Source organism: Melozone crissalis, unplaced genomic scaffold (assembly GCF_028551555.1).
Source record: "Melozone crissalis strain CALT ecotype California unplaced genomic scaffold, PUWL_Pcris_2 ptg000537l_1, whole genome shotgun sequence".
Taxonomy (NCBI): Eukaryota; Metazoa; Chordata; class Aves; order Passeriformes; family Passerellidae; genus Melozone; species Melozone crissalis.
In genome coordinates, this window is record NW_026536235.1 from 2,989,466 (window position 1) to 3,006,168 (window position 16,703).

At 71.8% G+C, this 16,703-nt stretch overlaps 1 protein-coding gene across 1 annotated transcript; it reads right to left on the reverse strand.

The window, feature by feature from the left end:
- Window positions 1–1,323: 1,323 nt before the first annotated feature.
- B4GALNT1 (beta-1,4-N-acetyl-galactosaminyltransferase 1) lies at window positions 1,324–15,949 on the reverse strand. Its single transcript, XM_054295180.1, is given in 13 exon segments — window positions 1,324–1,676; window positions 3,278–3,515; window positions 4,879–5,019; window positions 7,431–7,618; window positions 8,449–8,586; window positions 9,642–9,822; window positions 10,201–10,238; window positions 10,718–10,824; window positions 11,385–11,567; window positions 13,405–13,493; window positions 13,495–13,613; window positions 15,436–15,500; window positions 15,877–15,949. Coding segments are annotated over 11 exon segments (1,632 nt in total). The 5' UTR covers window positions 13,609–13,613; window positions 15,436–15,500; window positions 15,877–15,949; the 3' UTR covers window positions 1,324–1,461.
- Window positions 15,950–16,703: the final 754 nt, after the last annotated feature.

The following is a 16,703-nucleotide window of genomic DNA, read 5'->3' on the forward strand; positions in this document are numbered from 1 at the left end:
TTGGGTAGAAAAGGGCGGGGGGAGGGCGGCCCCTCCCCCAGCCCCTCCCCCACCCACCCCGGGGGTCGCGGGGGTCCCGGGGGGGGGGAGGGGCCGAGACTTGGCACAAAAACCCGGGCGGCAGCGGGGGGAGGGGCGGGCGGTAGAAAACGGAGAGGGGACAACGCGGGGGGGGGGGGAGGGGACCCGGTGCGACCCCGCCATCACCCTCCCCCCCCCAAAGTACAAAAGAGCTAAAAACACCGCGGGGGGGCGGGGGGACAACGGGGACCGGCGTGGTGGCACTGGGGGGTGGCCCATGGCAGTGGCCCTGGGGGGTGGCCCGGGGGGTGGCACTCGGTGGTGGCCCTGGGGGTGACCCCGGGGGTGGCCACGGGGCGGGGGGCGTGTCCTGGGGGTGTCCCTCAGGTGGGGGCCCATGGGGGGTGACCCTTGAGGGGGCCCATGGTGGCAGTGGCCACCCCGTGTCACCCAGTGGCCCTGTGGGCACCCCGAGGGCAGCCGGGGGTGGGGGTGGTGGCCCGTGGGGTGCCCAAAGGGGGCAGAGCCACCCCAGGGGTGCCCCAGGCTTGGTGGCCCTGGAATGGTGGCCCTGGGGGGTGGCCCATTGGGGTCAGTGGCACTGGGGTTGTGGCCGGTGGCCCACGGTTGTGGCCCTGGGGACACCGCAGGGTGGCCCATAGGAGGTGGCCCACTGGGGTTGGTGGCCCTGGGGGTGACCCAGATGTGGCCAGTGGCCCTCGCTTGTGGCCCTGGGGACACTGCAGTGGTGGCACTGGGGGTGACCATGGAGTGGCCATGCTTGTGGCTCTGGGGACACCCCAGGGGTGGCCCTGGGGGGTGGCCCATAGGAGGTGGCCCGTTGGGCTTGGTGGCCCTGCGGGTAGCTCTGGGGACACCGCAGGCATGGCCATCAGCAGTGACCTTTGATGTGGCCCACGCTGGTGGCCGGGGCTCAGTGACAATCCTTGGTGTGTCCCGTGACCCCCCTGTGGGCGGTGACCCTGTGCCACCCCCCCTGTCACCCCTCTGGGGGTGGCACCACCGCAGCGCCAGCAGCCCGGTGGCACCCAGGGCTGGCCAGGACTGGCGACTGGCGGCCGGGGGTCAGCGATGTCCTTGGCGTGTCCCGTCACCCCCCTGGGGGTGGTGACCTGGTGCCACCTCCTTGTCACCTCGCCGGGGGTGGCACCCGGAGCTGGTCAGCGGTGGCCGGGGCTGGTGGCCCCGCCTGGTGACCACGCCCGGTGGCTCCGTGGTGGCTCCAGGGTGGCCCCGGGGTGGCCCCGCCTGGTGACCATGCCCGGTAACCCCGGTGGCCTCAGGGTGTCCCTGCCGGTAGCCCCGGGATGGCCCCGGTGTGTCCCCGCCTGGTGACCACGCCCGGTGTCCCCGCCCGGTGGCTCCGGGGTGACCACGCGCGGTGTCCCGGTGTCCCCGCGCGGTGTCCCGGTGTCGCCGCTAGTCGCCGGCCATGCACTTGAAGCGGTTCTTGAAGAAGAAGAGGCGCTGCTTGAGGCGCACGCTGTCGTCGCGGGCGGCCGGGTACCGGTACCGGTTGTACTGCCGCTCCCCCTCCGAGCGCCGCCACGGCAGCGCCAGCTTGGACGCGTGATCCACGACCACGTCCTCGCACGAGCCCACGTGCAGCACCCCCAGGCCGTCGATGAAGAATTCTGGGGAGGGGGGCACGGGGGGACCCCCAAAATAACGGGATCAGAGGTGGCCTGGGGTGCCCCGGGCTGACCCTGATCCCGGGGGGACACGGGGATCCCAGTGTCCCCCCCGAGCTCTGAGCCCATTGGGGGGACCCCAGCACCCCCTTGTCTCTGACCCCCAAATTGTGGGGAATCCCAGTGTCCCCCCCTATCTCGGACCCCCTGACCCCCTTGTGGGGGACCCCAGCACCCCCCTATCTCTGACCCCTGAATTGGGGGGGACCCCAGTGACCCCGTTAGACTGAGCCCTCAAACCCCCCAGACTCCTTGGGACCCTGGGGCACCCCCAGAACCCCTCTGGGACCCCTTAGACTGAAACCCCAGACCCCTCTGGCACCCCCAGGACCCCCCTGGGACCCCCTTAGACTGAGCCCCAGACCCCCCAGACTCCTCGGGACCCCCAGACCCCTCAGGCACTCTCTTGGATTGATCCCCCAAACCCCCCAGCCCCCTCAGACACCCCCAGACCCCTCGGAGACCCCCCTGGCACCCCCTTAGACTGACCCCCAGATCCCTCGGGCACCCTCAGGACCCCTCTGGGACCACCTTAGACTGAGCCCCAAACCCCCCAGCCCCTTCAGGCACCCCCAGACTCCTCGGGCACTCCCAGATCCCTCTGGCACCCCTTAGACCGTTGACTGACCCCCAGACCCCCCAAACCTCCTGGACACCCCCAGCCCCCTCGGACACCCCCAGACCCCCAGGGACCCCCTTAGACTGACCCCCCCAGCCCCCTCGGGCACCCCTAGACTCCTCTGGCACCCCTTAGACTGAGCCCCAACCCCCCCAGACTCCTCTGGCACCCCCAGGACTCCTCCAGGACCCCCTTAGACTGAGCCCTCAGACCCCTCGGGCACCCCCTCAGACTGACACCCCCAGACCCCTCGGACACCCCCAGCCCCTTCAGGCACCCCCAGAGCCCTCAGGCACCCCCAGACCTGTCCAGGACCCCCTCAGACTGACCCCCAGACCCCTCGGGCACCCCTAGGACCCCTCTGGGACCCCCTCAGACTGACCCCCAGCACCCCCAGCCCCTTCAGGCACCCCCAGACCCCTCGGGCACTCCCTTAGATTGACCCTCCCAAACCCCTCGGACACCTCCAGACCCCTCTGGCACCCCTCAGATTGACCCCCCCCCCAGCCCCTCCAAACCCCCCAGCCCCCTCAGACCCTCCCAGCCCCCTCAGACACCCCCAGACTCCTCGGGCACCCCCAGATCCCTCTGGCACCCCCAGGACCCATTTGGGACACCCTTAGACTGATCCCCAGCCCCCCCCAGACCCCCCAGCCCCCTCGGACACCCCCAGACTCCTCTGGCACCCCTTAGACTGAGCCCCAACCCCCCCCGACCCCTCAGACCCCCCCAGACCTGTCCAGGACCCCCTCAGACTGAGCCCCAGACCCCTCGGGCACCCCCAGACCCCCAGGGACCCCCTTAGACTGACCCCCTCCAAGCCCCCTCAGACCCCCCCATCCCCTCAGACCCCCCAGCCCCCTCAGACACCCCCAGCCCCCTCAGACCCCCCATCCCCTCCCGTTCCCGGTGTCCCGGCGCTCACCGAGGTGCGCCACGCGGCGCAGCCGGGGGTCGAAGCCCACCTGGCGCACCTTGTCGGTGCGGGCCAGGAAGAAGTTGACCACGCCGTCGGTGACCACGCAGGCCGGGAACCCCGCCAGGCGGTGGTGGAAGCCGGGCCGGGTCCGCAGGCAGTCCCCGCCCGCGCCGCCGCCGCGCACGCTCAGCCGCTGCCGGTACGTGGTGGTGTAGCCGGTGATCTCCCGCACCGCGCCGCCCACCTGCGGGAGCGGGGCTGAGCTGGGGAGGGGGCACCGGGAACACCGGGATAGCCCGGGACCCACCGGAGCACCGGGGACCGCCCGGAATCGGCCGCGACCGTCCGGGACCACCGGGACCGCCCGGGACAGCCCGGGAGCGTCCGGGACCGCCAGAGACCACCGGGAGTGCCCGGGACCTACGGGAGCGCCCGGGACTGCCCGGGACCCCCAGGACAACGAGGGACCAACGGGAGCTCAGGGGCCCGACGGGAGCGCCTGGGACAGGCCGGTACCCACAGGAGAACCGGGATCGACCAGGACAGCCCGAGACCCCCGGGAACACCGGGGACAGCCCGGAATCGGCCGCAACCGTCCGGAATCACCGGGACCACCGGGATCACCCGGGACAGCCCAGGAGCACCGGGATCGACCGGGACAACCCGGGACTCACGGGAGCACCGGGACAGCCCGGGATCCACGGGAGCGCCCGGGACAGCTCGGAACAGCCCGGGATCCACAGGGACCCCCAGGACAACCCGGGATCCACGGGAGCACCCGGACCATCCGGGACCACCCGGGACCACCGGGATCGCCCGGGACAGCTCGGGACCCATGGGAGGGCCCGGGGGCACCCAGGACCCCCAGGACCACCCGGGACACGCAGGGACCCCCTGGAATCGCCCACCGGTGGGATGGCATGGCATGGCATGGCATGGCATGGCATGGGGCTGCTGTGCTGGGGCTGTGCCCCCACCTGAGCACCCGGAGCCCCCAAAACCCCACCTGGGCACTGAGACCCCCACTGCCACCCCCAGCCTGGGCATTGCGACCCCCGCCGGGCACAGGAAGCAGGGCCCTCCCTCAGACCACAGGGACCCGCCTGTGGCACCCCCCGTGCCCTCCCCTGTGCCCGGTGCAGCCTCCCCGTGGCTCCCGGTGCCCCCTCACCCGCCGTGCCCCCTGCAGCCCTCCCGTGCCCCCCAGCCCCGGTGCCCCCCGTGCCCCTGCAGCCCCCCCCCGTACTCTCCACCCCCAGTGCCCTCTGTACCCCCTCGTGCCCTCACCCCCTGCGCCCTCCCTGGTGCCCCCCATGCCCCCCCGTGTTTCCACAGCCCCCGGTGCCCCCGTACCCTCCATCCCCGTGCCCCCTGTACCCTCCTGGTGCCCCCCCGGTGCCCCCATCCTCCCCCGTACCCTCCATCCCCTGTGCCCCTCACCCCCGGTGCCCCCGATGCCCCCTGCAGCCCCCCGTACCCTCCAGCCCCCTGCCCCCTGTACTCGCCCGTGCCCGGTGCCAGCCGTGCCCTCCACTCCCTGTGGCCCCTGCAGCCTCCCCGGTTCCCCCCGTGCCCCCGGTGCCCCCCGGTGCCCGCCGTGCCCGCACCAGGTCCAGGCTGGTTCTCTCCAGCACATCCACCAGCTTCTCCAGCCGCGTGCGGGCCGTGAAGATGAAATCGTCGTCCACCCACAGCACGTACTTGGTGGTCACCTGCGACACCGCCAGGTTCCTCCCGGCGAACCAGCCCTGCCAGGGGGCAGCGCGGAGCCTCGGGCACGGCCGCGGTGCCCGCGGTGCCACCCTGAGCCCTGATAGATCCCTGGTGCCCGCGGTGCCACCCTGAGCCCTGACAGAGCCCGTGTGCCCAACCCTGAGCCCTGACAGAGCCCGTGTGCCCGCGGTGCCACCCTGAGCCCTGACAGAGCCCGTGTGCCCAACCCTGAGCCCTGACAGAGCCCGTGTGCCCGCGGTGCCACCCTGAGCCCTGACAGAGCCCGTGTGCCCAACCCTGAGCCCTGACAGAGCCCGTGTGCCCGCGGTGCCACCCTGAGCCCTGACAGAGCCCGTGTGCCCAACCCTGAGCCCTGACAGAGCCCGTGTGTCCTTCCTCAGGTACCACAGCCCTGACAGAGCCTGGGACCCCAACAGCCCTGACAGATCCCCATGTCCCCAACCCTGGGTACCACAGCCCTGACAGGCCCCCCATGTTCCCCTTCCCTGGCATCCCCCTGTGCCCAACCCTGGGACCCCACAGCTCTGACCCCCTGTGCCCCATGCCCAGGGACCACCAACTCTCCCAGGCCTCGTGTCCCCATCCCCAGGAACCCGTGCCAGCCCTGACAGACCCGCCTGTGCCCAACCCCGGGGACCCGTGCCAGCTCTGACAGACGCCCGTGTGCCCCATGCCCAGGATCCCCCCACGTGCCCCATGCCCGGGTACCACAGCCCTGACAGACCCCGTGTGCCCCCCAGGACCCCACAGCCCTGACAGAGCCCTGTGTGCCCCATCCCCGGGGACCCCCAGCCCTGACAGAGCCCCTGTGCCCGCGGTGCCACCCTGAGCCCTGACAGAGCCCCTGTGCCCAACACCAAGATCCCCCCATGTCCCTTTCCCTGGGGTGCCCCCATGTCCCCAACCCCAGGGACCCATGCCAACCCTGACAGATCCCCGTGTCCCCTTCCCCGGGATCTCCCGTGTCCCTTCCCCCGGGGTGCCCCCATGTCCCCATCCCCGGGGTCCCCCCGTGCCCCCCGTGCCCCTCGAGCCCTGCCAACCCCCCACGAGCCCCCTGGCTTCTGTCACTTTGTCACCCCCTCATGTGTCCCCCCCTCCCCATCTCTCTGGGGTGTCCCTGCTCTGACAGGGTTCCCATGTCCCCCCTCTCCATTGTCCCCATGCCCAGGGACCCCCGCCCTGCCAACCCTGCCCTGGCACCCCTCCCTGGGTGTCTCCACCCTGCCAGCTCCCCCTGCCACGCCCAGGGAGCCACAGCCCCATCAGTCCCTGGTGTCCCCCTCTCTGCCATCCCGGACCTCCGTGTCCCCTCCTTTTGGGGACTTCAGCTCCTGCCAGCCCCTCATGTGCCCCACATGGCTTTGCCAGCCCCCCGTGTCCCCTGTCTGGGGTCCCTGCCGCCATTCTGTGCCCCTGGGGTCCCCGCAGCCCTGCCACCATCCCCTGTCCCCTGTCTGGGTCCCTGCCACCCTCCCCTGTCCCCTGCGGGGGTCCCTGCCCATCCCGTGTCCCCTGTGGGCATCCCTGCCACCCTCCCGTGTCCCACACGGCTCTGCCAGCCCCCGTGTCCCCTGCAGGGTCCCCACAGCCCTGCCACCCTCCCACATCCCCTGTCTGGATCCCTGTCCCCTGCCGTGTCCCCTGTGGGGGTCCCTGCCACCCTCCCATGTCCCCTGTCCGCTGTCCCAGCATGTCCCCTGTCCCCAGTCTGGGTCCCTGCCCCTGCTGTGTCTCCTGCCACCCTCCCGTGTCCCACACAGCCCTGCCACCCTCCCGTGTCCCTTGCCACCATCCTGTGTCCCCTGTCTGGATCCCTGCCCCTGCCGGGTCCCCTGGGGGGGGGGGGGTCCCCTGCCCATCCCCTGTCCCCACAGTCCTGCCACCCTCCTGTGTCCCCTGTCTGGGGTCACTGCCACCATCTCATGTCCCACATGGCTCTGCCAGCCCCCGTGTCCCCTTTCTGGGGTCACTGCCACCATCCCACAACCCCTGTCTGGTGTCCCTGCCCATCCTGTGTCCCCTCCCCTGCCCCGTGCTGTGTCCCCTGTCTGAGGTCCCCACAGCCCTGCCACCATGCCGTGTCCCCTGCCGGGTCCCTGCCACCCTCCCCTGTCCCCTGCGGGGGTCCCTGTCCCCTCCTCTGTCCCCTCCCCTGTTCCTGCCTTGTCCTCTCCCCTGTCCCCTGTCTGGGTCCCCACCACCATCCCATGTCCCCTGCGGGTGTCCCTGTCCCCTCCTCTGTCCCCTCCCCTGTCCGCTGTCTGTGTCCCTGTCCCCTGCGGGTGTCCCTGTCACTGTCCCCTGTCCCTGTCCCCTGTCCCCTGCGGGTGTCCCTGCCACTGTCCCCTGTCCCTGTCCCCTGTCCCCTGCGGGTGTCCCCTGTCCCCCGCCCTGTCCTGTCCGTGTCCCCGCGGGGTGGCACCTTGCCGAAGGGCATGAGGTAGTGCTCCAGGTGTGGCCCTGCCAGGGGCTCGGGTCTCTGGCTGTCGTCGGCCACCACGATGGTGACCGAGGGGTAGAAGCGGCGGATGCTGGCGATGAGGCCGCGCAGTTTGTCATAGCGCAGGAACGTCTTGGTGGCCACGGTGACCAGCGCCGAGATGTTGTACCCTGGGGGGGGGGCGGGGGGAGCTGAACTGGGAACACTGGGAGCTGAACTGGGGGGGCTGGGAGTGCTGGGAGCTGAACTGGGAGCACTGGGAACCTGAACTGGGAGCACTGGGAGCTGAACTGGGAGTGCTGGGAGCTGAACTGGGAGCGCTGGGAGTGCTGGGAGCCTGAACTGGGAGCACTGGGAGTGCTGGGAGCCTGAACTGGGAGTGCTGGGAGCCCAAACTGAGAGCACTGGGAGTGCTGGGAGTTAAACCAGGGGGCTGGGATCTGAACTGGGAGCCTGAACTGGGAGCACTGAGCACCCTCATTGGCAGGACTGGGCTCCGACACTGGGACTGGGAACACTGGTAGGGCTGGGGCACTGATACTGGCACAACCAGCTGTCTGCAGCACTGGGGGCACTGGGAGTCTGGCACTGGGGGCACTGGGAGCACTGGGAGCACTGGGAGCACTGGGATTCTGCCTCTGGGAACACTGGGAGCACTGAGGACACTGGGGGCATTTGGGGCACTGGGATTCTGGCACTGGGGGCACTGGGAGCATTGGGGGCACTGAGAATCTGGCACTGGGAGCACTGGGAGCACTGGGATTCTGCCACTGGGATCCTGGCACTGGGGGCACTGGGGGCACTGGGAGCACTGAACAGCCCCACGGAGAGCACTGGGACTGTCCCAAGGAGCAGGGATGGGAGCACTGGGGGCACTGGGGGCACTGAGAATCCGGCATTGGGGGCACTGGGGGCACTGGGAGGGAGCCCCGCGATCACTGGGAGCACTGGGAGCACTGGGCCAGGCCAGGCCGGTGTCGGTGCTCACCCCGGTGCTCACCCCCGTCCCCGCTGTCGCTGTCCCCGTCCCCGTCCCCGTCGCCGTCGCCGGCGCTGCCCGGGCCGTACAGGCGGGGCGTGGGCGGGTGCCGGATGCGGATGGCGAAGGCGGCGGAGTGACCGTCGGTGGAGAACTGCACTGCAGGGGGAGCGGCGGCTGGGCACGGGGCACCGGGGGCACGGGGGGCACCGGGGGGTACGAGGGGCACGGGGGGGCGGGGGGCACCAGGGGCACCGAGGAGCACGACGGGGGCATGGAGGACACGGGGGGCACAGAGGGCATCGGGGGGCACAGGGGCAGCGGGGGGCACGGGGTGCGAGGAGGGCGAGGAGGGCATGGGGAGCTGGGGGGCACCGGGGGCATGGGGGGCACCGGGGGAGTGGGGGTATGGGGGGCATCGGGGGCACCGGGGGCACCGAGGAGCACGAGGGGGGCATGGAGGACACGGGGGGCACAGGGGGCATCGGGGGGCACGGGGTGCGAGGAGGGCATGGGGGGCACTGGGGGCACGGGGGGAGTGGGGGTATGGGGGGCATCGGGGGCACTGAGGAGCACGAGGGGGGCATGGAGGACACGGGGGCAGAGGGAGGCATCGGGGGGCACGGGGGGCACCGGAGGACACGGGGAATGACGGGGGCATCGGGGGCACCGTGAATCCCAGGGATCCCCTGAGTGTCCTTGAGAGCATTGAGGGTACCCCGAGTGTCTCTGTGGGTATTGGGGATCCCGGGGTGTCCCTGTGCCATTGGGGGTACCCCGAGCGTCCCAGGGATCCCCCGAGTGTCCCTGAGGGCATTGAGGGTACCCTGAGTGTCCCTGTGGGTATCGGGGATCCGGGGGCGTCATTGAGGGTCACACACGTGTCCCTGTGGGCATTGTGGATTCGGGGGTGTCCCTGTGGGCATTGGGGATACCCCGAGTGTCCCTGTGGGTCTCAGGGATCCCACGAGTGTCCATGTGGGCATTGAGGATCCTGGGGTGTCCTTGTGGGCATAGAGGGTCCCATGAATGTCTCTGTGGGCATCGGGGACACTCCGAGTGTCCTTGTGGGCATCGGGGAGCCGGGGCTGACGGGGGGAATTGGGCATCCAGGGGGGTCCGGGGGTCGTTGGGGGTGCCAAGAGCGCCGGGGTCCGCGGGGTCCCAAGGTTCTGGGGGTGCCGGTGCCCCCGGGCCGAGCCCCCCGTACGCACCGATGTCGGCGGTGTCGGGGTGGAACTGGGTGTTGGTGTAGGTCACGAACTGCAGCTGCCGGTTCAGGTGGTCCAGGTGGGCGGCGGCCAAGGACAGGTGCGGCTGCCCCTCCCCCCGCAGCGCCACGCCCTCCACCTCGGCCGCCACCGCCAGCGTCCCCAGCGAGGCCGTCAGGTTCACCTGGGGGCGGCACGTCACGGGGGGGGGCCCGGCAGGGACCCCCAAAAACGGGGAGGGGGCGCACGGGGGGGGGGGGGTGCGCGACAAACTCGGCCCGGCCCCTCCACGGCCCCGCCCACCCAAGAGGCCGCGCCCACAGAGCGAGCAGGCCGCGCCCACGGAACGGGAAGGCCACGCCCACAGAGCGGGCAGGCCGCGCCCACAGAGCGAGCAGGCCGCGCCCACAGAGCGGGCAGACCACGCCCATGCCGGGTGGCCCCGCCCATTTCAAGCATATCCGCCCATCTCCAGCAGGCCCCGCCCCATTCCAGTCAAGCCCCGCCCATTCCAGTCAAGCCCCGCCCCCTCCAGCCCTCCCCGTGCCCCCCCCGCCCTCACCTGGTACCTGTTCCTGGCCGGCGCCTGCAGGCTGAGCCCTGGGGGGGGGCGGGGCGGGACACGGGGGTGAGGCCGGGAGACCCCGCAGGGACCCCCTGACCGTGAACCCCCCCCTCAGAGCCACCCGGGGGTCCCCCCTGCCCAGGGACACCCCCCAATCCCCGTGTCCCTCCCATCCCATCCCATCTCCGTGCCCCCCAACCGTGTGCTGCTGTACTGGGGGGCACCGGGGAAACTGGGGGACACTGGGGGGCACTGGGGACACTGGGACGAGCTCCCACCCCCCCGTTTCCCCCATCCTGTGCCCACCACCCTCATGCCCCCCTCCTTGACCCGGTGCCCCCCATCCCCGTGTCCCCCCAACCCTGCGCTGTCCTACTGGGGGGCACTGGGGGGCACTGGGAGGAGCTCCCACACCCCCCGTTTCCCCCACCCCGTGCCCTCCCCGTGCCCCCCTCCCTGACCCGGTGCCCCCCAGCCCCGTGCCCATCCCCGTGCCCCCCTCGTTGACCCTCACCGGGCACCAGCACCGTCTGCAGCGGCCGCACCTCCACCCCCTGCGCCGGGTACTCCAGCGGGGAGTTGGCCGGGACGATCAGCAGCCGGTCTGCGGGGGTCTGCACCCTGCGGGGGGGCACCGGGGCTTCAAACGGGGGATCCCGGGGGGTCCCACACCCAGCCAAGGGGTCCCGGGGGGTCCCACACCCAGCCAGGGGGTCCCAGCCTCCCCCCGTGATGGCCGCGGGTCCCGCGGTGCCCCGGGGGTCGCTCCTGGGTTGAGTCCTGGGGGTCCCTCCCGCTCTCAGCCCCGGGGGTCGCTCCCGTTCTGAGTCCCGGGGGTCGCTCCTGGGCTGAATCCCAGGGGTCCCTCCCCTCTGGGTCCCGGGGGTCCCTCCTGCTCTGAGCCCGGGGGTCCCTCCCGTGTTGAGCCCCGGGGGTCGCTCCCGGGCTGAATCCCGGGGGTCGTTCCTGCTCTCAGCTCCGGGGGTCCCTCTCGCTCTCTGATCCCGGGGGTCGCTCCGGTTCTGATTCCCGGGGGTCCCTCCCCTCTGGGTCCCGGGGGTCTCTCCCGCTCTGAACCCCGGGGGTCGCTCCCGTGCTCAGTCCCGGGGGTCGTTCCTGCTCTGACCCCCCGGGGGTCGCACGCGCTCTCTGATCCCGGGGCTCGCTCCGGTCGCGCTCACCGGTTCCGGTAGTTGCGGTACTCGCGCTCCCGCTCCCGCAGCTGCCGCGGCCGCTCCCCGGGGCTGAAGGCGCTGCCGAAGTCGAGCCCCGCCGGGCCGGGCCCGAAGAGGCGCCGGTGCAGCGGCAGCGCCAGCCCCGCCTCGGCCTCCGCCTCGCACGAGCAGCCGTTCCTGGGCAGCAGCCTGTCGCGACAGGGCCGCTGGCACCGACAGCAGCGGCGACAGAGCCGCGACGCGGGGAGCGGCACCGCCCTGGCCCCTCCTGTCCCCATGGGGCACCGCCTTGGCACCGCCCTGGCACCTCCTGTCTCCATGGGGCACCGCCTTGGCACCGCCCTGGCACCTCCTGTCCCCGCGTGGCACCACCCTGGCACCTCCTGTCCCCATGGGACACCGCCCTGGCACCTCCTGTCTCCATGGGGCACCGCCTTGGCCCCACCCTGGCACCTCCTGTCACTGCCTGTCCCCAGGTGGCACCGCCCTGGCACCTCCTGTCCCCGCGTGGCACCACCCTGGCACTGCCCTGGCACCTCCTATCCCTCCCTGTCCCCACGTGTCACTGCCCTGGCACCGCCCTGGCACCTCCTGTCCCCGCTGGCACTGCCCTGGCACCCCCTGTCCCTGCCTGTCACTGTGTGTCACTGCCCTGGCACCTCCCGTTCCCGCGTGTCATCGCCCTGGAACGTCCTGTCCCTCCTTGTCCCTGCATGGCACCGCCCTGGCACCACCCTGGCGCCTCCTGTCACTGTGTGTCACTGCCCTGGCACCTCCTGTTCCTCCTTGTCCCCACGTGTCACCTCCCCAACACTTCCTGTCACTGCCTGTCCCCGCTGTCACCGCCCTGGCACCGCCCTGGCACCGCCTTGGCACCGCCCTGGCACCTCCTGTCCCCTCGTGTCATTGCCCTGGCACCTCCTGTCCCCGCGTGTCACCCCTCTGGCACCTCCGTTCCTCCCTGTCCCCATTTGTCACCCCCTGGCACCTGCTGCCACCTTCCAGCCCCCCCCCGCCACCCCCCCAGCCCTGACCCCCCCTGGCACCGCCTTTGGCACCGCTCTGCCATCGCCCATCGCCCTTCCCGTGGTGCCCCCAACACCCACCCTGGGGTGCTCGCATTTTTGGGTGCCCCCACCCACGGGTGCCCCCTGGGAGCCACAGCCCCGTCCTGGGGTGCCCTCAGCCCCGAGTGCCCCATCCTTGGGTGCCCCCCACCCTTGGGTGCCCCTCCCCAACCATGCCCCAGCCTAGGGGTTCCCAGGTCTCAAACCATGGGTGCCCCCCACCCTTGGGTGCTCCCACCCTTGAGTACCTCCAGCCTGCAGGTGCCACCCTCTCGGTTACCCCACCCTTGGGTACCCCCACCCTTGGGTACCCCCTCGCTGCCGTGCCCCAGCCCCGGGGTTCCCAGGCCCCATGTCCCCGATGCCCCCACCCTTGGGTGCCCCCAACCCGCAGGTGCCACCCTCTCGGTGCCCCCACCCTTGGGTACCTCCCCGGTGCCCCCCACCCTCTCGGTGCCCCCCATCTTTGGGTGCCCCCACCCTTGAGTGCTCCCCCGGTGCCCCCCACCCTTGGGTACCCTTGCGTGCCCCCACCCTCGAGTGCCCCCCCAGTGCCCCCATCCTTGGATACCCCCACCCTGCAAGTGCCACCCTCCCAAGTGCCCCCCACCCTTGGGTACCCCCACCATTGGGTGCCCCCGGTCCCCCCACCCCTGGGTGGCCCCCACCCTTGGGTACCCCCACCATTGGGTGCTCCAAACCTTGGGTACCCCCCGGTGCCCCCCACCTTTGTGTACCCCCCATTGCCCCCCAACCATTGGGTGCCCCCCGGTCCCCCTACCCCTGGGTGCCCCCACCCCTGGGTGCCCCCCACCCCTGGGTGCCCCCCACCCTTGTGTACTCCCCATTGCCCCCCCCACCCCTGGGTGCCCCCCACCCTTGTGTACCCCCCATTGCCCCCCCACCCCTGGGTGCCCCCCCACCCCCGGGTGCCCCCCAGCCCGGGTGCCCGTCCTTACTCCATGACCTCCTCCTTGACCCGGAAGGGCACGTGTGGGTAGGCGCGGCCGGGGGGCCCCGGGGGGGGCGGCAGCCGCTCGGGGGGGGGGGCGGCGCAGGTCCACGCTGGGGGCGCCCTTGGGGGCCCAGAGGTGCAGGAGCAGCGCGGCCAGCGAGGCCGAGACCAGCAGCAGCAGGCACAGAGCCCGCTGCGCCCCCCGCATCCTGCCTGGGGACAGACAGCGACAGTGTCACTGCAGGGACACCAGTAACACCCAGTGTCACTAGGGTCACCGCTGCGCCCCCCGCATCCTGCCTGGGGACAAGGGGACAGGGACAGTGTCACTGCAGGGACACCCAGTAACACCCAGTGTCACTAGGGTCACCGCTGCGCCCCCCGCATCCTGCCTGGGGACAGGGACAGCGACAGTGTCACTGCAGGGACACCCAGTAACACCCAGTGTCACTAGGGTCACCGCTGCGCCCCCCGCATCCTGCCTGGGGACAGGGGGACAGCGATGTCACCGCAGGGACACCCAGTAACACCCAGTGTCACCGCTGCGCCCCCCGCATCCTGCCTGGGGACAGACAGGGACACCCAGGGACACCCAGTGTCACCGCTGCGCCCCCCACATCCTGCCTGGGGAGGGACAGCGTCACTGCAGGGACCCCCGGGGCGAGGCAGCCCCTCCCAGTGCCACCAGTGCCACCAGTGCCCCCCAGGGCAACTCAACCCCTCCCAGCCCCTCCCAGTGCCCCCAGTGCCCCCCAACACAACCCAGCCCCTCCCAGTGCCCCCAGTGACAGCCAGCTCCTCCCAGTGCCCCCCGGTGCCCCCCGGTGCCCCCAGTGTCACCAGTGCCCCCAGGGCAGGCCAGCTCCTCTCAGTGTCCCCAGTGTCACCAGGGCAACCCAGCCCCTCCCAGCTCCTCCCAGTGACGCCCGGAGCCTCCCAGTGACAGCAGCGTCACCAGTGCCCCCAGTACAGCCCAGCTCCTCCCAGTGTCCCCAGTACAGCCCAGCTCCTCCCAGTGCCCCCAGTACAGCCCAGTCCCCCCCAGTGCCCCCAGTACAGCCCAGCTCCTCCCAGCGCCCCCAGTACAGCCCAGTCCCCCCCAGTGCCCCCAGTGCCCCCAGCCCCTCCCAGTGCCCCTAGTCCCTCCCAGTCCCTCCCAGTGCCCCCAGTACAGCCCAGCCCCTCCCAGTGCCCCCCAGAGCAGCCCAGCCCCTCCCAGTGCCCCCCAGTACAGCCCAGCCCCTCCCAGTGCCCCCCAGTGCCCCCAGTACAGCCCAGTACAACCCAGTTCCTCCCAGTGCCCCCAGTACAACCCAGTCCCTCCCAGTGCCCACCAGTACAACCCAGTCCCCCCCAGTACAGCCCAGCTCCTCCCAGTAGAAACCAGTGCCCACACAATCCCCCAGCTCCTCCCAGTACAAACCAGTACCCACAGTGCCCCCCAGTACAACACAGTCCCTCCCAGCAACTCCCAGTACAAACCAGCGCCCACAGAACTCCCCAGTGATTCCCAGTACAAACCAGTGCCCACAGAACTCCCCAGTGATTCCCAGTACAAACCAGTGCCGCCAGTGCCGTGCACCATCCCTCGGTCCCTGCTCTGCCTCCAGCGTTCCCAGCGCTCCCATCTCCCAGTGCTCCCAGTTCATCCCAGTGCCCCCCCAGTGCCCCCGTTCTGCTGTGCTCGGGCCCCTCCATCCCTCCCCAGTTCTCCCAGTACAAACCAGTGCCCCCAATTCTCCCAGTGCTCCCAGTTCTCCCAGTGCTCCCAGTGTTCCCAATATCTCCCAATTCTCCCAGTGCCGCCAATTCTCCCAGTCCCCCCAGTGCCCTCAATTCATCCAATTCTCCCAATATCTCCCAGTGCCCCCAGTCCCCCCAGTTCCCCCAGTGCCCCCAATTCCCCCAGTGGCCCCAGTGCCCCCAATTCTCCCAATATCTCCCAGTCCCCCCAGTTCTCCCAGTACTCCCAGTTCTCCCAGTGCCCCCAGTTCTCCCAGTCCCCCCAGTGCCCCCAGTGCACCCGTGCCCTCACCTGGGGGTGGGCGCAGCTCCGGGGGGCTCAGCCCTCCCTCATGGCTCTGCCCCCGCAGCTCGGGCCTGGGGACACGGGCACGGTGTCGGGCCGGGGGGGGCACAGCCCGGGATCGCCCCCGGCCCCCCCCCGGGCGTGGCCGCACCGGGGCCGCCCCCGCCCCCCCCGGGGCTCCCCCAAAGGCGGGGCCGGGGCAGCCGTGACGTGGGAGGGGCTGGGGGGGGCAGGGAGGGGTCTGGGGGTACCGGGGGGGCTCGGGGGATGCGGGGCTCGGGGGGGGCTGGGGCCGTTCGGGGGATGCGGGGGATGCCGGGGGGGATGCGGGTTTGGGGGTGTCCGGGGGGGAGAAGCGGCGATGTCGCAGCCGCGACAGGGCCACGGCAGGTGCCATCCATCCACCCCCATCGCGACACGTCGCGACAGGAGCGGCCCCGGCCCTACCTGGCTCCGCTGGCGGATCCCGGCGCTCCGCGGCCGCAAGCGGCACCGGCACCGGAGCGGGCGGCGAGGGCGCCCCCGGCGGCCCCGGTGTGGAACGGCACCGCCGCAGCCTCGGGAGGGGCGGGGCGAGGCTGGGGCGGGGGGGGGGAGAGGCGGCGGACGGGGGGGAGGGGCGGGGGGGGTCGGGCCGGGATCAGCCCCCCCGGTGCGGCGGCCTCAGGCCGAGCTTTGTGCCCACGCGCGGGGCGCACAACGGCCCCATTGACCGGGGGCGCGGGGGGGCCCGGCCCGGGCTCGGCCGGCACCGGGAGGGGGCGGGACTCGGAGATGGGGGGGTGGGGACACTCGGGGGGCTGCCGGGGGGGTGTCCCGGGGGGCTCAGGGGTCCTAAAGGGCTGAGGGGTCCTGGGGGGATGAGGCGTCTTGGGAGGCGCAGGGGTCCAGGGGGGTTCAGGGATCCTGGGGGGCTGAAGGGTCCCGGGGGGCTGAGGAGTCCTAAAGGGCTGAGGGGTCCCGGGGAGCTCAGGGGTCCTGGGGGGCTGAGGGGTCCTGGGGGGCTTAGGGGTCCTGATGGGGCTGAGGAGTCCCGGGGTTCTCAGGGATCCCGGGGGGCTGGGAGCGGTTTGGGCGCGGTCAGGAGCAGACCGGGCAGCAGAGGGGCTCCAGGGCCGGGAGATGGCGCCGGGGCCGGCCCAGCTCGATCGGGGTCCCCGCCCGCCCCTCCCGGCTCCGGTAATCACGTGATGCCCCCGGGATGCTCGGTGCTCTCAGCCAATCAGCGCGCAGGGATCGCCTGCATCCCGCTCGGCCAATGGGAATCCGCCAGA